At 42.0% G+C, this 22757-nt stretch overlaps 1 protein-coding gene across 1 annotated transcript; it reads right to left on the bottom strand.

Moving 5' to 3' along the window:
• Window positions 1–1062: 1062 nt before the first annotated feature.
• Window positions 1063–21662, bottom strand: miga1 (mitoguardin 1). The gene is made up of 16 exons (XM_054757539.1): window positions 21562–21662; window positions 18580–18739; window positions 15731–15902; window positions 15133–15233; window positions 14927–15047; window positions 14714–14850; window positions 14275–14398; window positions 14025–14113; window positions 10977–11086; window positions 10819–10891; window positions 10499–10585; window positions 2729–2827; window positions 2532–2666; window positions 2403–2456; window positions 2220–2336; window positions 1063–2138 (listed from the first exon to the last, which is right to left on the bottom strand). The coding sequence occupies exons 2-16, from the start codon at window positions 18682–18684 to the stop codon at window positions 1920–1922; spliced, it is 1743 nt and encodes a 580-aa protein (XP_054613514.1). The 5' UTR covers window positions 18685–18739; window positions 21562–21662; the 3' UTR covers window positions 1063–1919.
• Between the last annotated feature and the right edge of the window lie 1095 nt (window positions 21663–22757).

Raw genomic sequence — 22757 nt, 5'->3', positions numbered from 1 at the left:
CATTCTTTTGTCAAATCCTGCCATGTTCCCTTTTTGCCTCGGGTAAGTATCCAATGTTCTGAAACGCGGCGTAAGACGTTTGACTGTCACATGTTCGAGACGTTGAATTGTTAACTTTTGTGTCGGACGTTTTGCTAGAGGTAGTCGGTTGTTGACTTGACTGTCCTTTTTAAATGCCCCTGCCCCTACCCCTTCTTTCTTCTGCATCATATGTTAATCAGAAAGCGAAGAAGAGACGTTACAGTGTAGCATGCTTAGCCTTCTCTTTGCTAATGTTCTATTTGAGCATGTGATGGACTTGTCCGGTACTGACAAATGAACATTGATTTATGATTGAATGAATGATGACCAGATCAGAAAGTAGAAATCCTTTTGACTGCAAACAGTGCAATATATATATATATATATATCTGATCTTTGCAGTGTTCCCCTTCCTCAGACCTTGCACCTTAGGTTCTGCTGCAGTAACCCAGGTAAGCAAAGCCTAAGGCGTCAATAGTGTTTCAATTGATCTATGCAAAGAAGTGCTTAGCTAGAAGACCTGTACGACTTGTTCCATGACTTTGTGGACTTGACTCGAGCACACACCTATTGGCTATGAGGAAATGTTCCAATTTTTTCCCCCTTCTCTCATTCTGGGTGCAAACAAAGTGCATGTCATGTAAAGCTGCTGCAGATGGTCAGGGTTGATACTTTTTTTTTCAATTGATTTTATTCTGGTGGTTGTCAATCTGTCACGTGTGGTACTGATGTGTTATTGAAACGCATTCACTTCTCGCTCACAGTGTTGGAGGACGCTGCAAGCTTTAGGTGCTAGAATCTCGTAGTTTGTCCCCCCTCACACACAAAAGGAGTCAAACCCTCTGCCGAGCGTAGGCCGGGCAAGAGCTCCAGTGCTAAGGTAAAAACATGAACTTGAATTGCTGTTGTGACACTAAAGTGCAAGTCAGTCATGTTTTGTGCTAGGGTTGTTGTGAATGATGCCGTGATGGTGAATTGAGCTACCTTGATTGGTTGTCTTCCTGGTTGCAACGCTTTAGAAAGTTGGATGAGGACAGGAACTGAACTTTGAACATGTCTTTTATTGGCTGATGTGTCATTTAAAATGTCCCACTCAGGCTCTGCCTTTTTACAACTGTCATGATGTGGGGGAGGAAATGAGGGAGGTTGGGGGGGGGTTATTAAGCAGGAGGAAGCTTGCCTTTTGAGGTAAAGACAGTTCATGTGCTGTTTGAATCTTGTTCATTAATAAAGGTGTAAGAAATGTGCCTCTGACAGACTCTTCTCAGCTTTTATTTCATGTGGACATGAACGCACAGACAACTTTGCATGTGGATGAAAAACATTTAAACACCAAATCTGTGACAGTGAAGGTGAGCACACAGTACAACATTTAGCCCACTCCCCCCACCCCCATTTTCTCTCGGATGAGGACACCCAAACTTTTTTGAAGCAACTTGCATATCAGTTAGTACTAGCACAAACGTACATGAAATAGTTGTGGGGCCCCTGCCCATACCGCCAGAAGCACATCCATCTTAAGTTAAAGTGAAATTATGCCCACGTGCACAAATGTCTAAAAACATCTTATGTAGTTGAAGTGTAGTGAAATATTCAACACATGCTCTTCTATTGGCTAAATTAGGATTTCCTTCAGTCTGTACTCCCATCTGAATAATTTTAAAGGGGGATACAAATGACCTCCTATAGTCAATAGCATATTTGGTGTGCTGTGTTTTGGCTGCAAGCAATGATATACTTTTAATTTGAATACTTGCAGGAAAAACATTATTGCTGTGATATCTTAGACCAAATGTGCAGTCATGGTTTTAACAAACCTGAGAAAGCTGCACAGATCACACATGGAGCCTCGTTGTCATGATGGACAAGGCGTACATCTTCAAACCGTAAGCGCTACATCACTGAACACGAGCCTCCATGAGAGTGCCAGGCATCAGCTGCAGTGTGGCGGCGTTGCAACTGCTGGTGGGTGGCAGGGAGTCTGTGCCCAGGTAGGCCAGCAGCAATTCAGAGCGCCTATGCAGCAGGTGCAACATATCCTCAGCCAAACTGTCCACTGACGAGTAGCGCACCTTGTCCAGGTCGAATATATCCTTGAGGAAGTGCAGTACCTGGTCCTGAGGAAGGAAATCGACATCATTTAGCATCCTTCCCACAATACGGGGTCGTGGAGTGTGGCATCTTTGAAAGAACCTGACCTTGAAGAAGCAGCAGAAATCATGCAGGGGGCTCTTTGGCCCCAGGAAGCCCCACGCCAGGACGGGACTGATCTGCTCACAAAGCGTGTAGAAGCGGGCAATGAAGCCATCTGCAACCTGCGCTCATTAAATGCAAAAGCTGTTTCGACCTTTCCACCAGTTGATGAATCAAACATGCATCACCTTCATGTGCTGTCTCTTCTGTTTGAGCACAGACCAGCAGCTGGACGCCACAGCCTGTAACACATATCCACCAGGACAATTTACACATGGGTCTCGACGGCAGATGGGAAGTTTCTCGCAACGCCTCACCGTCTCCTTGAAGGAGCTATTGAGCCAGCGGTTGTTGACGACATTCTGGATAGAGATAGGTGGGTTCTCTAGGTCCTCAAAGGAATCCATGAGGATAAAGTCCAGCACAATGTCGTAGAAGTTCAAGTGTTTCACCTTACGATGACAATGCTTGACAATGGCAGTCTTCAACAACAAAAAAGGTGTGGCATACATACCCCGCTTGTGGCCAGCTCCACCTCAGTGTTCTCCCAGTGCTCAGTCTGCTCCAAGAACAACATCATCTCTTCAAACACTTCCTCAAATCTCTTTGGGCTCTGAAATAACACAAAAGCGTGTAAGTCGGACACTATGCTGGCTTGAGGTATGTAAAATCCATCTACAGCTAACAGGTATTACTTGAGCAAGAGGGTTATAAACCCATCTGCAGTTTTTTTTTTTTTTTTTACTACTACTATACATATATATATATATGTAAGTAATACATATTTGACAAAAATTATATGACTTACAGGTGTTTGTTTTGTTGGGAGCACCTTTTTATAACATGCAATCCCAATTGATTCATGTCAAGCGTGTGCTCATTTTAAAGATAATATACACATCACTGTACAAAGTTGCGGTTCTAGCTATGGGCCACATGGGCAATTTGCCCAGGGCGGCATTCAGAAAAAAATCCTATTTACTAATGGTCAGCGCTGCTCATATCCTCAAGTCAGCGCATATACGTGGCAGATGGGCGCCTTCCACAGGCTTGAGCAAACGTCCACCATGTGATGGATCAAACTAAGAATAGCGAGGGGGCGGGTGCTACTGGGCCTCATCGCTCAGGTTAATTACAAGATAAAACATGTAAATAACAGTAAGCTAAAACAAAACATTTAATTGGTAAACTATATTGGAGAACAAGAGTCTCAAACATGCTATTTCACTAGAAAAATGTTAAACAAAATGGAGGGAATTGTGAGTCGCTATGAGTTGGTTTAGACTTGACTGCTAGTTTGTTGACGGTGGGAGATAACTTGCCGTTAACTTGTGTCAGCAAAAAATGAAGAAAAAAAAAAGGTTAAAGCTATCAGGTGCACAGTTTTGAACGATGAGGAAATGAGATATCTGCACTATACTGTATTGATCAACAGAAGCATTGTAATACACATCAGCTGTGGTGTATGTACAGACCCTTTCCAAAAAATTAGAATGTCATGGAAAAGTTGTTTAATTTCCATAATTCCATTCAAAAAGTTAAACTTTCATAGATTATAGATTCAGGGCCCACAATTTAAATGATTTCAAGTATTTATTTGTTTATTTTTACATAATTTGGCCTTCCAGCTCATTAAACCCACAAAAACAGGAATTCAGAAAAATTAGAACACTGTGAAGAAATCAGCCCAAATTTTGCAGGGCATGAATGTTTTAAACTGAGTGTCACACACTAATCATCTACTAAACTCAAATCACCTGCACAGGCTTCCCCAGGTGTCATTAAATTGCTTCAGTTTGGTTCAATTGTCTCAGTTGGGTTCAATATGGGGAAGACTGCAGACATGACAACTGGCCAGAAGACCATCATTGATACCCTCCATAGGACGGGTAAGCCACAAAAGTTCATAGCTAAGGAGGCTGGTTGTTCAGAGTGCTGTGTCCAAGCATATCAATGGAAAGTCTAGAGGAAGAGCAAAATGTGGCAGGAGAAGATGCACCAGCAAAAGAGATGACCGTGGGCTTCAGCGGATTATCAAACAGGGAAGATTCAAGAATCTGGCAGAGATCCAGAAAGAGTGGAATGAGGCGGGAGTCACAGCTTCAAAAACCACCACATTCAGACGCATCCGGAGATGGGCTACAACTGTCGGGTTCCCCGGGTCAAGCCACTTCTGAACCTGAGCCAACGTAGGAAGCGTCTCCACTAGGCCAAGGAGAAGAAGGACTGGACTGTTGGCCAGTGGTCCAAGGTCCTCTTTTCCGATGAAAGTAAAGTGTGCCTTTCATTTGGGAATCAAGGTCCAAGGGTTTGGAGGAAGACGGGTGAGGAACAGAACCCAAGCTGCCTGAGGTCCAGTGTGAAATATCCACAGTCCGTCATGATTTGGGGTGCAATGTCCGGTGCAGGTGTTGGTAAACTCTGCTTTCTTAAATCCAAGGTCACCGCAACAGTCTACCAGAATGTTTTAGAGGACTTCATGATTCCTTCTGCTGAGGATCTGTATGGAGATGCAGATTTCATCTTCCAGCAGGACCTGGCCCCTGCCCATACCGCCAGAAGCACCAAAACCTGGTTTGATGCCCATGCCATCACAGTGCTGGACTGGCCAGCCAACTCACCGGACCTAAACCCCATTGAGAATCTATGGGGTATTCTCAAGAGGAAAATGAGGGGCACCAGACCCAACAACAAAGAAGAGCTGACAGCAAGCATCAAGGAAATCTGGGCTTCCATAACTCCCAGGCAATGCCACAGGCTGATTGCTTCAATGCCACGTGGCATCGAGGCAGTGATTAAGGCAAAGGGATTCCCAACCAAGTATTGAAGATTGACATATCGTTTTGAAAGTACCCTATTTTGATTGATTTGATGTGATCCTAATTTCTTTCTTTTTTTTCCTGCAAAAATTGAGAAGTAAATGGTGATTTCTTCACAGTATTCTAATTTTTTGAATTCCTGTTTTCGTGGGTTTTATGAGCTGGAAGCCCAAATTACGTAAAAATAAACAAATAAACACTTGAAATCGTTTATATTGTGGGCCCTGAATCTATGATCTATGAAAGTTTAACTTTTTGAATGGAATTATGGAAATTAAACAACTTTTCCATGACATTGTAATTTTTTGGAAAGGGTCTGTATATACGGTGTGTTAAGAAGCAGAGTTATGATGCCATCTACTGCAAGGGCCAACAGGGTGCCTCAAGTCTTAAAGGAATAGTTTGAATTTTTTGACATGAAGTTGTATGACATCCCCATCAGCAGTGTAGTGCATCAACAGTGACTTAACCCACACTTTATTCCGTGAGCCCAGTTGTGGTCAGATTTTGGTGATGAGGAACGTAGTTCCGGTTAGTTGGTGGGGCCACTTAAGAGTTTGGCTTCTCAAAACAATATGCGTTCAAAAGAGTAATACATTTGCGTCACAAAAATGACTCCTCGAAAAAAATCAGACCTCACAATCGCTCGGTGTTACTTTTTCTCCTGTTGTATAATTGCGCATAATTGCTTTGTTTAGCAGAGCATGCTAATGAGTGTGAGAGACTCTGGCTGTATGAGTGTGTTTACACCCAGCTACTCTTAAAGGAAAACTGCACTTTTGGAATTTTGCCCATTATCCACAATCCTTATGTGAAACATGAACACATTTATTTCCCTGTTCTGCGTGTTCTAAAGACAGAAAATGAGTTGGCATGAGGGGACTACCAATGCATGTCATGGGACTCACCTACTGTAGGCTGCACAGTGGCCTAGTGGTTAGCATATTGGCCACATAGTCAGGATATCGAGAAGATCTGGGTTTGATTCGCTATTGGGCATCTCTGTTTGGTGTTTGCATGTTCTCCCTGTGCGTGGGTTTTCTCCAGTTAATAGGTTAAGGAGACTCTAAATTGTCCATAGGTATGAATGTGAGTGTGAATGATTGTCTATGTGTGCCCTGCCATTGGCTGGCGACCAGTCTAAAGTGTACCCCGCCTCTCGCCTGAAGTCAGCTAGGATAGGCTCTAGCATACCCGTGACCCTAGTGAGGATAAGTGGCATAGAAGATGGATGGATGGGACTCACCTACTTTGACGATAAAGCCCTAAAAAAATGGTTCCATTTACCTAACTGACGTGTATATTAACAAAACTACAGTGATATTGTTATTGTAGCAGCTAACATGAAGAACTATATTTTTCTGGCCGAGTAACAACACCTCGCTAGTCTTAGCATCACTCACTCCTCCCTAGGTTATAACTCATGCCTCACACATGTCTTGTAGAAGGTTGTGGCAATAAACCGAAAAGTAGGTCAACTTGAGATATCGCATACTACCAACAAAAAAACGGGACAGACTGAAGCAGTGGCTACTGGCTCTCAACTTACAGTAGACCCGATGACATCGCTACGAAGATTCAGCAAGATTCTTTGTTCTCCATTGCACCTGACAATGATGTTGAATTTACCAGCTCAACGGGGAGCACAAGTCTTGTGCTCAAAGATACAGCCATCCCAATGAGAGCGGACATTGTGACTGTTTTCATTATACGGTTATCCATGAAACATTTAGCACTAGCACTAAGGTGGGTAAGGGGGTGTCTTACCTGATAACCTGTAGCCCATTCCCTGTATATTCAGGCTCCAACGATAAGGTTCTGGTCCTAATTTGCCAAAAGTAGCCGTCGGTGGTGGCTCTCACAAAGTCTGCCATGATTAGTAATAGCAAACGGACACTTGTTTCTATGCTGCTGTTGGTTGACGGAAGTAGCGTTAGTTCCTATCTGCTATGTGAAATCAATGTGCCTAGGAAAGAAGTCACGGTAATGTTTCCATCCATCCATTTTCTATGCTGCTTATCCTCACTAGGATTGTGGGGTTATGGTGGTATCCCAGCTGACTTTGGGGGAGAGGTGGTCGCCAGGCAATCACAGGGCCCCGTAATGTTTAAAATGATAAAAATAAGGCAAAATACTGTAACTATTACATGTTATCATGAATGTACCTGTTAATGCATGATCACAACTTGTATATAAATAGTTTGTAGAGTTTTAATGTAGAGCTTTATCGTCGAAATAGGTGGGTCCCATGATGTGCATTAACTCCTTCATGCCAACTCGTTTAAAACACACAGAAAAGGGAAAGAAATGTGTTCATGTTTTACATAAGGATTGTGGATGATGGGCAAAATTAAAAAAAAGTGCAGTTTTCATTGAACAGACATTCAACACACAGGATGATCTTCCGGCCTTCAAAATAAGAGCGCTGTTCACCACATCCTAATTATGCTACCAAAATAAGGGTGTCAAAAATACCTTACATGAATAATGCAATTGGAATTGCATCCGTGACTTTGTCTTCCTTAACCACAAGCACCAACATTAAAGTTTGTAAAGCATTTTGTAGCAATGTGTTCCAGTGATCTGCGGTGAGGTTCATGGCAGGTGAGGCACTGACTGAGTTTTTTTTTTTTTTTTTTTTTTTAATGTTAATACAGGTTGCTCACTGAGAGGATACCAAAAAAAAAGAGAAGAATTCACTTTTGTTAAAAACCTCTGGTGAAAGTTTTCATATACTTCTCATCTCATAAATTTTTTTAATTAACTGAACAATATTTGCTTGTACATGCACTCTAATGTTCTCCATGAAAAGTTCTGATACTTTGTTGTAAAGGTCTGATCACCTCCTGGTGAGTTTGGGTATACAATCCTCCATCTTGGCAAATTCATTTATTCATTCATTCATCAGAGCATAAAAATATCTTAAATTTGACTTGTTTGCAAATCTAGCTCTAGCCAACACTGCTGTATTTCAATAAAGTTAAAAAAAATGAAAACAATTAGCGCCTAACAGTCACAATTACGAGCACGCCACATAACACGGGGCGCACCGTCATAGCAGAAAGAAGGAAGGAGACACGGCATGAAGTTGTTCATTGCTCTGCGTGAGTTATATGAATAAGTAAGTTTGATGATTATGTTGTGCATTAAGAGTGTTTCATCTTGAAGGTTTCATTTATATTGGTGTTCCAATCCCCGCACTGTGAAAACCTGTCAATGTATGTGCATGTCAGGATGAGAGTGGAGAATCCCCTGAAAATGTGGTTTTATTGCTGCTTGTATGTATTTTTGTATATTTTATTTTCCCTTTCAGTCTAGTATCAAAATAATATGAAGATTTAAATCGTAGTGATTACAAGTGGACAAAAGTGAACCTCGAGTTCAACCCATTCAAAGGGAAGGATCCCAACAGCTGGCTGAAATAAAATATGTAGGACCAATAGTTAGATACTTTATTCATCTCCAAGAGAAATTCACATATCTATTTATCAGTGCTCATGTAAAACTTCTATCAAAATTTGACCTTGCACAATACCAATTTTTAAACCAGAATGACTATAAAATTAATCATGTTTAATATTTCAATTCAATGAAATGTAAAAATGGTTTATGTTTTTAAGTGTGCAGCTGTAGGGGGTACATGGCTTCAGGTCAAATGTCTGAAGCGATATGCCACTGTAAAAAATCTGGGAACTACTGCCGTACAACATACGTGTATTTTATTGTCTGATTAGCAAGAATAATTGTCACACTTGCATTAAAGACATTACACAAGCTGTAGAAAGTCGTGGCGTATAATAAATGTTTCTGCAACATTATGCTATTGCCGACATGCTGACAAACTTGTGGGCGCCATAATCCAACTTAGTGTGAACAAAGGTAGGTGGGCCTCGCGCACTAAGCCATGAAGCCACACCCTTGGTGGCCTCGTTTTAGGTTTCTGCCCTGTATTTGATCAGGATCTGCAAATTCTGCCATATTTACTTAAAGAAAAAACACTGAATTTTTTTATTTATTTTGCCCATCATCCACAGTCCTTATGTGAAACATGAGCACACGTCTTTCCCTTTCCTGTGTATTCTAAAGAGACAAAAACAGTTGGCATGAGGGAGCTACCAATGCACTTAACAGGACACACTATTTCGATTATAAAACCCTTCAAAAAACACCAACAGTGTTATGTTTACATAATTGACCTGTGTATAAACAAAGCTACAGCGACAAGGTTATTATAGCAGCTAACACGAACTATTTTTCTGGCGTAGTGATGCACGCCTCGTGCCACTACTGAGACGTAACGGCCCTGCTCCAAAACAATGCAACAGGCCACCAATCTGTATTGACTAGGAAACAAGAACAAGCATATGAACACCTACGAATAGATGCTCATTTGTCCAAAAGTAGTCATCGGTGGCGGCTCTCACGAAGTCTGCCATGATTAGTAATTGCTTTTTATGCCACTCTTTATGCCCATCAAGTGAAATCGGTGCACGGGTAAGAAGTTCCGTTAATGTTTCAAATGATCAAAATATGGCAAAAATACTGTCAGTATTACACATTACCATGAATATGCCTGTGACTGCATGGTCACAGCATGTATATAAAATTATAAAACACTGGAGGTTTTTTAGAGGGCTTTGTGGTCGAAATAGGTGTGTCCCATGATGTGCATTGTTAGCTCCCTCATGTTAACTGTTTTTCTCTCTTTGGAACACACAGGAAAGGGAAAGGGAACGACGTGTGCTCATGTTTCACATAAAGATTGTGGGTGATGGGCAATTTTTTTTTTAAGTGCTCTTTTTTTTTTTTTTTTAACATGTTAAATCAACACATTTGCAGATTTCCTGATCAAATACAGAACAGATACTAAAATGAGGCCGCTGTGAGCGTGGCTTCTCCGCTGAGTGCGCAAGCACCGCCCATGTGCAACATGTGCATACTAAGTTGGATCATGGTGCCTGCAAGATTGCTTGTCAGCATGTGGCTGATAATATAATGTTGCAGAAACACGAATGACTGGAATCTTACAGAAAATACATTTATAATACAGCTCAACTGACAAATTTGAATTTATTTTCATGAGAGTCAAGTGAGGCTCTGCCTTATTTGCCTCCTCTGACCGCACGTCTAATGTATGCAGAGGCTGATATCCCATTAGACAAGTTAGCCAAGCTTTCTGAAATCCTGGGCAAAATTGTTCAATGATGTACCACATCAATAAATGTAAGGAGTTTTGCCTTTAACTAACATTTTATTTACGGTTGCAAAAGTATCCACTCTATGGTGGTAAAATAAGTGTAAAGAACACAATCTGGGAAAAAAAAAAAAAGTGTTGCCTTGTTGAATGCCCTTACGGAAGTTCAACTTTTTGCTGAGTACTAGCATGTCAGCTAGTTGGTCAATACGGCTGCTACTATAGAAATGTAACAATCCCATCCACATTCAACACCACTTTCTCATCTTACCTTCTGTGCTTGGACCATGATGGAGGACAAGATCTTCTTGCTAGTGTCAGCCAGGAACAATCTGGTGGTCCTTTCACACAGAATGAGCTGGAGACAACACAGCACTTGAATTCTTCCAACCTTTTTGAGGTGGGTTCCCGCTAATAATAATCAGTCATTTGGAATACAAGTAACATGTAGCTAATCATCAACCAGCCAACACCTAATGGCTACCTTTTGTGGTGAAGTCATGGATTAATGCTGAAGGGGAACACAGTGCCATCTATGATTGTGGAGGTGAACAAACAAGCATATAAATGACTAGCATGTGACCTTCTTACCTGACATGCCTGCCGCACGCAGTGCAGCTTGGCCAGGAAGTCCACGTCTCCAAGGCACTCCAGCATCTCCGTCCTGACAAATGTGGCGTCAAAGTGGTTTGGGTGTCTACATCAGGCATCTTGACTGGGATCGAGATGCAGTGTGTGCGTGTGTTTACCGTAGCACCCTGCAGGAGACCTTGCCCTCCTCCGCCATCTGCAAGGCCTCTTCGTAGAAAGGGTGATGAGTCAGTGAGTAGATGCTACGCAGCTCTTTGTGCTCCGACAGCTAGTACACACAATAGATACTTTATAAGAGTAAATTAGTCATATTTACAGATACTGTACCGTAACTTCTGGTGTATAAGCTGCACCCACTAAATTTAGAGGAAAAAACATTTGTTCATATATAAGCCGCATCATAAAAAGTGATATTTAGTATACAAAGATTTTTTAAACTTTTAATAAAATAAATGTTTTTTCCCAAACTGTGCTTGCCAAACAGTGCCGAACAGTACAGCTAACAGTAGTAGCCTACCAGAAAAGCCACTGATCTGCGTTCTCTTGGGAACTATCCATCCATCCATCCATCCATCTTCTTCTGCTTATCCCAAGTCAGGTCGCGAGAGCAGCAGCCGAAGCAGGGAAGCCCAGACTTCCCTCTCCCCAGCTACTTCATCCAGCTCCTCCCGGCAGATCCTGAGGTGTTCCCAGGCCAGTTGAGAGATATGGTCTCTCCAACGTGTCCTGGGTCTTCCCCAAGGCCTCCTACTGGTCGGACGTGCCCTGAATACCTCCCTCGGGAGGCGTCCGGGAGGCATTCTGACCAGATGCCCGAGCCACCTCATCTGGAGCAGCAGTTTCTCCCAGGTGACATGCTTCTCACCCTATTGCTAAGGGAGAGCCCAGCCACACTACGGAGAAAACTCATTTTGGGATCTTGTCCTTACAGTCACTACCCAAAGCTCATGACCATAGGTGAGGGTAGGAACGTATATCGACCGGCAAATTGAGAGCTTTGCCTTTCGGCTCAGCTCCCTCTTCACCACAACGGACTGATGCAGTCCACATCACTGCAGAGGGCGCCACAATCCGTCTGTCGATCTCGTGTTCCATCCTTCCTTCACTCGAAGAAAACCCAGAGGTACTTCAACTCCTCCACTTGGGGCAGGATCTCATCCCCAGAGATTGCACGCCACCATGGACTCTGACTTGGAGGTGCTGATTCTCATCCCAGCCGCTTAGCAATCGGCTGCAAACCAATCCAGTGAGAGTTGAGGCGGCTCGATGAAGCCAAGAGGACCACATCATTACAAAAAGCAGAGACCCAATCCTGAGGCCACCAAACCGGAACCCCTGAACTCCCCGGCACCTCCTAGAAATTCTGTCCATAAAAGTAATGCACAGAATCAGTGACAAAGGGCAGCCCAGGCGGAGTCCAACCCTCACTGGAAATGGGTTCGACTAATTGCCGGCAAGGCGCACCAAACTCTGACACCGGTCATACAGGGAACGCCCACAGCATCCAGGGCCAAAGGAACTCCGGGTGAACCTCATCCCCGGGGTCCTGCCACAGAGGAGTTTTTTGACCACCGCCAGAGCTGCAGACCGCTTGGCCTGCCAGCACCTGTCAGCTGCCTCCAGAGTCCTACGGGCCAAAAAGGCCCGATTTCTGCTGGAGTTATCCTTTGCAGTTCATAAGAACCACAGTACCACAGTGGCCCCTTTGTGACCGCCTTTGAGCCATCATAGTGTGTGGTTCCCCCCCGGCAGATGCACAAATGTGTCAACACAATTGCTGCACAAAATCCAATACATCCCCTCTTTTTTTAGTTTTCATTCAACATAACAGGCTTTGCAATCTTGGCAGTATATTTATGGTGTTTATTGAATAATCCAAATCCAACAATGTTTTACATTTGATTTTAGTATAATATTTTAGTATTGTTGATGCTCACTGTAAACTGGAGTGTGTGCATACACGCCACTGAACTAGTGCAACAGGGTTATTAGCAAACGCAGACAATGGTGGCTTCTCTGCATTTTTTTTGGTTGTTTCGTGAACTTTTTTTGCCTTTATGATGGATTATCTTAGTAATAGCGTTTCCTGAAATACATATTTCAATGATTAGCAGTAGTTCTTAAGTAAAGGAGATGTCACGAGATTAAAATGTAGCCACATATTAGCCACACCAATGTATAAACTGCAGGGTTCAAAGTTTGAAAAAAAAAGTAGCAGCTTATACACGGGAAATTATGACACGTTATAAGATTTATAAATAAGATTTATAATAGTGATATTAGTAGTGTTCATTTTGACTGCATTTTTTTTGTTTTAGTAATACTTTAGTCATCTAAATTAATTCAGACAATTAAATTTCACAATTTAGTCAACTACAGTAAAATATCAAGGATAAAGGACAAGCCATCTTTAAAGTGTCCTTTATTTAGGCTACCTGCAAAGCATCCCAGTAATATAAAGTAGACCTGCTCTCAATAAAGATATCAACAAGTCAGTCATCTCACACTAACCTTAGTGTTATTTTATCTGAGATTAAAAAACGTTCACTTTTTTTCAAATACAGAATCATACAAATACGACAACGGTACTAATGTGTGACATAATAAATCAACTCTGCATAAGGCAGCAGGCATCTAAAATGCAAGTCTGCACTTTCTCAGCAATTAAAACAGCAGTAAAGAACTGAAAAACAACAGTTTATTGTATATATTGTCAGGATGACTCGTCTGCATTTGTTGCTTCAAGTTAGTTGTGCTTTTTTCCAATGATAATCGCTCCATAATCCTTACTCGCTCTTCTCTTTCTCCCAGGTGTAGACATATTGCAGCATATGTTTTTAGCGGGCACAATGGTGCCACAGGGTTGACAGCTGTTGTCTTGTTATCCATACTGCAGCGTTTAAATTGTTCCAATATTGCAGTAATACTGCATGGTGTTTGCGGTGGGAACTCCCACCAGCCCTACCTCACAGAGACATAGTTGATGATCTCTGTAACTCAGCCCCGCCTCCTCTACCACACACGGCTGTAATATTTGTAATTGGATGAATTCCTAACTTGCCCCTACATATGACTGGATGTCATTTCTGTCAACATTTTCGTCTTGGTTTTAATGGCTGACAAAACTGTCAGTTTGTTTTGTCATGGTGCGTTTCTTTTGATGGGCTTCGTCTTGTTTCTTGTGGTTGACAAAGACTATGGCTCACCTCGGCGGCAGACACAAAGGAGTCTGTGGAGGCGATGCTGATACTGTCCCTCAGACACACGTCATCCTGCTCGTCCTCGGCCAAAAAGTCTGACAGGGACACACGACACGTAATTACTTGACTAACTGGCATCATATGGAATATTCAATCAAGGTGGAATAGAAAGAATAGCTTGCAATGTCCATTCATGTGCCAAACTAACCAAACCACAGCACAAAAGCGAGGATTATGGGATGTGGGAGTAACTGACCTTGGCTGCTGGCTTTGGATGAAGGCTTTGACATGCCCAACACGCCCTCAAACTCCCCCTGGAGGCGGTAAGCCCTCTGCAGCAGAGACTTCAGCCTGTGGACAAACTCTGCACTGATGACGTCCTGAACACCAACAGGAAGAAGTTGTATTAGGTGAGCAGAGTTCACTTCTTTTTACATTTGAGTGAATGTTAAAATGTGACTGCAGCTGCACACGAAATTAAGCTTTTGACCCTGGAATTTGTATTTCTATTCATTCTTATGGGGAAAAAATTGTATCCAAAATCCAAACTAATTGGAGCAGCGCCCTGGAACAAACTGTATTTGACTCAAAGTAGTTTTACTGTCACGTTAGCTCCAATAAACTATATGTGGTGGAGGTCCTACTATCCACTTCTATGATCATTTACTGACAAATGGAGATGCTGAAGCACATACGTCCATGTTCTGCTCGGTGATGGCGTCCTCTCCTCCCGTCTTGATGGACACACAGCTTAGGTCGTCTTCACCCTGCTTGCTACGGAACGTCAAGGCCTCCTCCCAGCGCCGCAGAGCCTCTTCGAATAAGTCCATACCTGCAACAACACACACACACACAGTAAGTCATCGGAGACACCAAATAAGCGGGACAGAACATCTATGAGTCTTTACCCATGAGGTACAGGTTTTCGGGAGTAGTGACCATGCTGCAGAGGGGATCATCGCCAAGTCGGTCCCAGCAGCTGGGTTCCATGGCACAGGTTCCGCTGCTGGACGAGTCCATGCTTTGCACCTTATAGAGAAAAAAAAACAAAAGCAGTTGCACGTTGTGTCTTTTTGCTCATATCTGCTCACGAGTCTGTGTGACTGTGTTGTACCGAGGCCAGGCTCTGCACAGACCCAGAACGTTCTCTAGGGGCCCCAGTGGAGAAGCCGGACTTGGACTTGAGGGAAAGCGTGATCTGCTGACTGGTGTTATCTGGCGAAAGAGTGTGAAGACACAGCACCTTTGTGAGTGTACTAAAGTTTTGACAGACATTCACACTCAATAACAGGAGCACACGTTTGATAGTTAGTGTACACGTATACTGTATATATGCAATGCAAACAAAAGAAATATCCTCACATGAAGGTAATATAATTACATAATCAATGCGTTGAAGCAGTCTATAGATGCTATGACGGAAAACTAGAAGTTTAGATTTACCCTAAATGTAGACATTAAGTCCAGCATATAACAGCATTTTTATGGCACTCAAAAAAAAATTTTAATGTAAAGTTTTTAAATATTTTTAAATATTTCTGCTTATTTTCTTCATAAAGTACTGAATTACCTTCGTGTATGAAATATACCAAATGTATTTGGATCCTACTGCTTTATTTTGGTACATTCGTCTGTTGCGACCTTACACGTAATCTGATTACATCACATGTAACGACAGGGGGCGCCTGCCTGGCCGAGGGTTCTGGCCTCACCGTCCTCCATTGTGGCAGCGGCGGCCGAGAAGAGCTGGAGGGCAGCTTGCTCCCATGGTGGTGCCACGGCCTTCTTTCGGCCCCGCCTCCTCTGGAAGTGGCGAGCCAGAAAGAGCAGTGAGATGGCACCGAAGGCGGTGGCGGCGACCAGTTTCGTGGTGCCCGGGCTCACCTGGTGGACGGAATTGACACAATTGTAATTAGCCTGTCTTGGGTCAGATCGTCAGAACTGTGAGGGAGATTATCCGACAAACAAGTGAAGATGATATCAACGCTGGGGGCACGCGGTGTTGACGGTGTGTGTCAGGCACGCCATAGTTCTGCCACCTGTGCACATGGTCAAAACAACTCCTCACAACTTTTATTTATCTGGGCTGCTTGTGCTGCATTCAAGAAAGTTGCAAATTACACACTCCTGCACAAAAATCTAATTTCAACCTGACTGGAGCTGATATTTGAGATACACTCCTGATCAAAATCTTAAGACCAGTTGACAAATTGCTAGAAGTAGCATTTTGCACATTTGGATCTTAGTGAGGTTTTAAGTACAGCTAGAATATGCAAAAGCAAGAAGGGGGAGTGAGACAAAAAACATTTGGAACTTGTAATTTAAACAAAAAAACAAACAAAACTGAAATAGGTTGTTTATCAGCTGATCAAAAGTTTAAAGACCACAGGCTATAAAAGCCAAAATATGCTCAAAATGTTCATTTTCTGTCAGGCATTCACACTGTCATGCCCTCCTGATGGTAAAGCTAAGAAGCTTTCTCTTTTTCAACGTGGTGGGATTGTGGAGCTGCATAAGCAAGGCCTATCGTAGCATGTCATTGCTGCTGAGGTTGGGAGCAGTAAATCAGTCATTCTACATTTTTTGAAAGATCCTGAGCAAAAATTCAAGTGGTAGACCCAAAAAAAAAAAAATAAATCACACCTGCGCTGAGCCGGAGGATCCGACTGGTTGCCCATCAAGACACAGGGCGGTCTTCCACCCACATTAAGGCCCTTACTGGTGCCGACTGCAGCGCAATAACCATCAGACGGCATCTGCAGGAAAAGGGTTTAAAAACAAAAAACTAATTCAAAGACCTCGTCTCCTTCAACGCCACAAAACTGGCCGTTTAGACTTCGCCAGGTAGCATCAAACATGGGACATTGAAAGGTGAAAAAAAGTTTTATTCTCTGATGAGAAAAAATGTAACCTTGGCGGTCCAGATGGCTTCCAACGTTACTGGCATGACAAGGAGATCCCACCTGAGATGTTTTCTACCCGGCACAGTGGAGGGGGGTCCATCATGATCTGGGGTGCTTTTTCATTCAGTGGAACACTGGAGCTTCAGGTGGTGCGGAGTCGTCTAATGGCGGCCGCTTATGTGCAGACGTGGCAGCGGGCATCCGTCATGACTGAGGGCCCTCGTCTGTGTGGTAACAGCTGGGTTTTTCAACAGGACAACGCTGCAGTTCACAATGCTCGCTTGACCAAGGACTTCTTCAGGGAGAATAACATCACTCTTTTGGACCATCCTGCATGTTCCCCTCATTTAAATCCCATAGAGAACATTTGGGGATGGATGGCAAGGGAAGTTTATAAAAATGGCCATCAGTTCCAGACAGTTGATGCCCTTGGTGAAGCCATCTTCACCACTTGGAGCAATGTTCCCACTAGCCTCCTGGAAACACTCGCATCAAGCATGCCCAAACCCATTTTTGAAGTGATTAACAAGAACGGTGGAGCTACTCATTACTGAGTCCTACTGAGAACATTTTTTGTTCTGGTTTGGAGAGTTTTTGTTATTTTTTGAGCGATCGTCTTAAACTTTTGATCAGCTGATAAACAGCCTATTTCAGTTTAATTGTTGTTTTCAATAAATTACTTTTTCAAAATGCTTTTTGTCTCACTCCCCCTTCTTGCTTTTGCATATTGTAGCTCTACTTAAAACCTCATTAAGATCCAAATGTGCAAAATGATAATTCTAGCAATTTTTCAACTGGTCTTAAGATTTTGATCAGGAGTGTATATGGAAGCACCTGGACATGCTTACTGGTATTTTTCCACCTTTAATCTGGATTAAATTTGGCTTGCGTTTACACCTTTTGAGTCAGCATACATTCCACATGTTGTACGGTATATGCCCATTATAAGGAGTTTTATGAAGCAGTCAGAAATGTAATGGAATATAGTGGAACCCACTTAAATCAACAATTAAGTCTACGTGGACCAACTCATCAAGTCCGATATGTTGGCGCTGAAATTGATATTGGGGGCTGGAAAAAAAACGATACATGAAATAAGAGCATTGATATAAACAGGATATATACTGTACATGAACATAATTTCTTATAAAACCCTAAATACAATTGAACAGAAAGAAGCAGCTCACAGCTTAAAAAGAAATGCTTAAGTTAAAAAAAAAAAGTTGACTACAAACAAAATAAGAAATAATCAAAACATGCATCACGTTACTAGATGCTCGCTTCCGCTGGGGAACACATACATAAACAAGATGGCCGTGGCGCTCCGTCACGGAAGAAGAGTGGTATTACCGCGCGCGTCTTCATCACATACACATGAATGCACAAGCAAACAAAATAAACAAAATATTCCTGGGACCCGACGGTGATACGGATTACCCCCAAAATTTAATCAGTTTTTCCATATCCCATTTCCGACAATTCCTGAAAATGTCATCCATATCCATTCAGAATTTTTCAAGTTATTTTGAACACACACACACACACACAAACAAACAAATAAACAAACAGACAAACGCTGGCAAAAACATAACCTCCTTGGCTGAGGTAACAAAGCTGACCTACATAGAGTAGAGAATCTGGACAGCGGTTGTACGCACCTGCAGCCGTGCCACAGAACCGCACACGGACAGTGGCAGGTGAATCATGCGCAGGGCGGCGGCTTTGGCCGACAGCTGGGAATAAGTGAGGGTCTCGTGCGTCATTGCAGAGCTCTATCCATGACGCCGCTCGTCCTCCTGGTCCATCGCTGGGCCAGAGCTGCACAGGACAAGTCACTTGCATGAATACATACAGCATATGGAAATAGTTACAGTATATGCTCATCAATGGAGTACAGAAGCTGCCAATATATCAAGTTGGTACGTATGGATTAGGGTTGTTAACGATAAGCAAATGTGACCGGATATCCAGTTTGACGAAGGACCGTAAGGTATCAGCCATAAATCTTTACATTAATCGATTGTGGAGACATGCACCGGGCGTCGTGAGAGAAGCAATCGGTTGACAGTGTCTCATAAACAACACGAGAGCCTAGGCTGCCAGCGAAAGGATTGTCACGCTTCCCCCATAACTTGCCATGGCTGGAGACAAGAATGGGTATAAATAGTAGCAGGTGCACTAGCTCGCCGGCTGCTAGCCAGCCACTAGCTGCTGGATTTTCTCATGCACAGGTAAGCATGTAATTGCTCTGTGAGTATAAAAAGAAGTGCTGTCCTCCTTGGTCATTCTATTCAGGCTGTTAGCAATGGAACATTTTCCACTCTGTTTTAGACAAGTACAGCAACATGCCTGCGCTTATCTACACTCCTTTCACCTTGAACAACAGGCACCCTGTTGTTTTTATCTGCGCACACACACAGTGTTCCAAATTATTATGCAAATCATATTTTTCTCTGATTTTGCTTATAGTCAATATAAATTACAGTCATCATTTTCAAGTCATCAACCTTTAGAGTACAACTGAATGTTATGTTATTGATCAACCTTCCCAATGATAACAGTATTTTTTGCCAAAAATAAAAACTTAAAATGCACTGTTCCACATTATTATGCACAACAGAGTTTCAAAGCATTTCACAGGTTGTTAGGAAACAAAAATGGTCATTTGTTGAATTACCAGCATAAGGAGGTCATATTTACTGAAAGCAAAATCTATTTCAATCACTAACATTTTAACAGGCCAAGTGCATGTTAACATGAGATCCCTTCTTTGATATAACATTCACAATTCTTACATTGAACTTGTGGGTTTTTGGAGCGTTTCTGCATGAATTTCTTTGCAAGATGTTAGAATAACCAACCACAGCTGCTGTTTTGTTGCAATCTGCCTCCCACCCTCATAGAGTTTTTTTTTACCATAAAGGGCCTACCAGCTCTCAATGATTCCGATCCAAAACCTGACTCAACCACCTCCTTGCTGACATAAGCTGGCCATACTCTACTTCATCCATCCAGACCACCCAAGGTTGCAGGGCCCCTCATCAGTAAACAGGATTGTTTGAAAATGAATCTTCATGTATTTGTTGTCCCACTACAACTGTTTTTGCTTGTGAGTATTGGTCAAGGGTGGCCAAATACTAGGTTTATGCATAACTGCAAGCCTCTGAAGGATCCTACACCTTGAGGTTCATTGGACTTCAGAGGCACGAGCAGGTGCTCTCTTGATTCGATCAATTTAGAAACCTTTCTCTCTATGCCTTTTTCAGCACAATCCTGGCTATCATCTGAATCAGCCACAAATTTCTTCACCATGCGAAGGTTTTAGTGAATTACTGAATGTTTTCATACATTTGGACAAGGCATTGCAATATTTGATGCCTTTTTGTCAGCCAAGAGATCCTTTTTCTTTCCCATACTGCTTGAGATCTGTGGCATGCTCAATAATGTGAAACACCATTTTAGTAGTAGTTTTCTTTTAATTGGGCTCACCTGGCAAACAAATTATGACCGTTGTCCGAGATTGATATGCGTAAATCAAAGAGCCCCAAGACACAATGCCATCCATGAATTTAATTGAAAAACAAAAATAATTATGTTTATAATACTAAAATCCTATTGTCTATCTGACGATTGAGTTGTCTATCGTGACCAGTGTAGAATACAACATATCGCATCTTTGAATGCATTTTATGAATTTTAGTCATTTTTAAGCTTGAAAATGCTTCATTTAGACAAAAATAGGTAAAATCTGCTTAAATATCCACTTTTTTTTTTTTTACTAATAGGAAGTATTGAACTACAACATGATTTATTAATATATTTTTTTAACGTTAAACATGATAAAGTCAGGCCCTGAAATTCAAATCACGATGTGGCAAGGGATGACTGTATATGCTAAGCTATCTGAACAATACACGGACATTTTAGCTTTGTTTTATAGATGACAAAACAAATGAGGTTAATAATCTAATAAATTAGCTCATTAATACTAAATTAATTTTAATTTTTTACATTTTGCCAATAAAAAATGAGCTCTGGGCTGAAAATGGCCCCCTGACCGCACCTTGGATACCCCTATTGTAAAGCATGTCTGAAATAATACAAACCACAACATTTCATGTCCTCACAAAACCAGAAATGACAACTTCCGGTAAACAAAATGTCAAAATAAGGGTGCCTAAATTTAAGCAATAAGTAAGCCGTAATTATCCACCAGGCAATATCCAATTAGGTTTGCGCCACAGACTCATTGAGGGTTTTTTTTAACCACGTTTAATCCTGATTTACACGTGGCACTTCTTTTTTGCTTACCAATAATATCTAGAACACAAACCTGACATATCTGACTGTCCTTATCATATATAGCAAAAGAAACATGAATAATTGCATTATCAACCCATGCGATTACTTGTGGTCACGGTGTATTCTATCGAGCATTGTGTTTTGGAGAAGTAGTAGTTATAAAAATGAAAAAGATAATTAGCTCAGAAATGACATGTCGTGAGCCTGAGCGGCTAACGGTTAGCAGTGCTAACAGTAGCTAAAACCACTGACTTATGTGATTAATCAATGCAGCCACCGTCAAAAAGACACACAATCACCGGTGTAAATACGAAGAATCGCGCCTTCAGTAAGATTACCTGTACCCTTCAGGACGCCTCCGCAACACAGACAGCCGGCAGTCAGCCCGATCCACCAACTGACCTCTGCAGGAGTCAAGTGAAGGACCCGCTGATTAGCCAGCGAACTGTGCTTTCAAAATAAAAGCACATCACCTCTAATTTATATGGAGTTAACGCATCCCCAATGGGCGAAATGAGGTATCGCAACTCAAAATGAAGGTCATGCTTTCGCAACTGCTCTTGCATAAGAGTTAATATGCAGGCAAATTCGGTGAAATTATCAAATATTTAACGCTGCAGTGATATTTTTGTTTGCTATTCTGTATTCCCTCACACAAATGCCAATAATAGATGCAAATGAGCCCTTTTGAAGTCACTGCAGTAGATCTACAACATCATAGACATCATGAAAATTGTCAATAGTTGTGAACCCCCACACAAAACACAGTTTGAAAACATGCTGAATGGCAAAAAATTACCAAGAAATCATGGCCAGTAATTTAAATGTATTATTAATTGTGAAAGGTAGTTTGTCTATATGTACCCAGCAATTGGCTGGTCAGGGAGATAGCACCAGCATACCTGAAGTGACGCACTTTGTCTCTTATTACCGTGAGAATGAAAAATAGTTTGTAAAATGTGGAGACAGTTGACGACAGCTTGTCACACTTGCGTGTGATCTCTCACATTTCAAATCGCATTTGATCAACTTTTCTACCATCTTTGTTTACACATTTTGCCTGGCTCACACTTTCTTCTGTCTCTCTGGAAGCAGCTAGCTAGCTACAATTATCTGCCTAGCTTCTGATCCACAGACTTCAAATGTGACTTTTGTTTTTTACCACAGTGGTATTTTGTCTTTAAAACAAACAACCTAACTTATGTACATTTTTAAAACTTTTTTTTAATTAAACTTACTTTTTTAAAGTGTCACATTTTTTGACATGAAGTTGTATGACATTCCCATCAGCAGTGTAGTCCATCACCATTGACTTACCCCCCCAATTGAACGTAGTTGCAGGTAGGCGCTGGGTTTACACAAGTAGAATGTTTGGCTTCTCAAAACAATGCGTTCAAAAGTGTAATAAACTTGCATCACAAAAATGCCTCCTCAAAAAAAATCTGACCTCAGAAATTGCTCTGCGTTATATTTGTCTCCCGTTGTATCCCTGCGCACTGTTACCCCTCCATTCTTGTGTCTGTGACAAAGACAC

Source organism: Dunckerocampus dactyliophorus, chromosome 2 (genome assembly GCF_027744805.1).
Source record: "Dunckerocampus dactyliophorus isolate RoL2022-P2 chromosome 2, RoL_Ddac_1.1, whole genome shotgun sequence".
Lineage (NCBI taxonomy): Eukaryota > Metazoa > Chordata > Actinopteri > Syngnathiformes > Syngnathidae > Dunckerocampus > Dunckerocampus dactyliophorus.
Note: the sequence above shows the minus strand (reverse complement) of the source record. Positions and strands in the feature narration are given on the sequence as shown.

Bases quoted from the DNA above. Each gene is read 5' to 3' on its own strand.
- miga1 (XM_054757539.1), bottom strand. From the start codon at position 18,684: ATGACGCACGAGACCCTCACTTATTCCCAGCTGTCGGCCAAAGCCGCC. The intron at 15,234-15,730 runs GTGAGGCCAGAA...CTCTTTCGCCAG, and splicing joins CGCTGCCACAATGGAGGACG to ATAACACCAGTCAGCAGATC. The intron at 2,457-2,531 runs GTGAGGCGTTGC...TATGTGTTACAG, and splicing joins ATAGCTCCTTCAAGGAGACG to GCTGTGGCGTCCAGCTGCTG.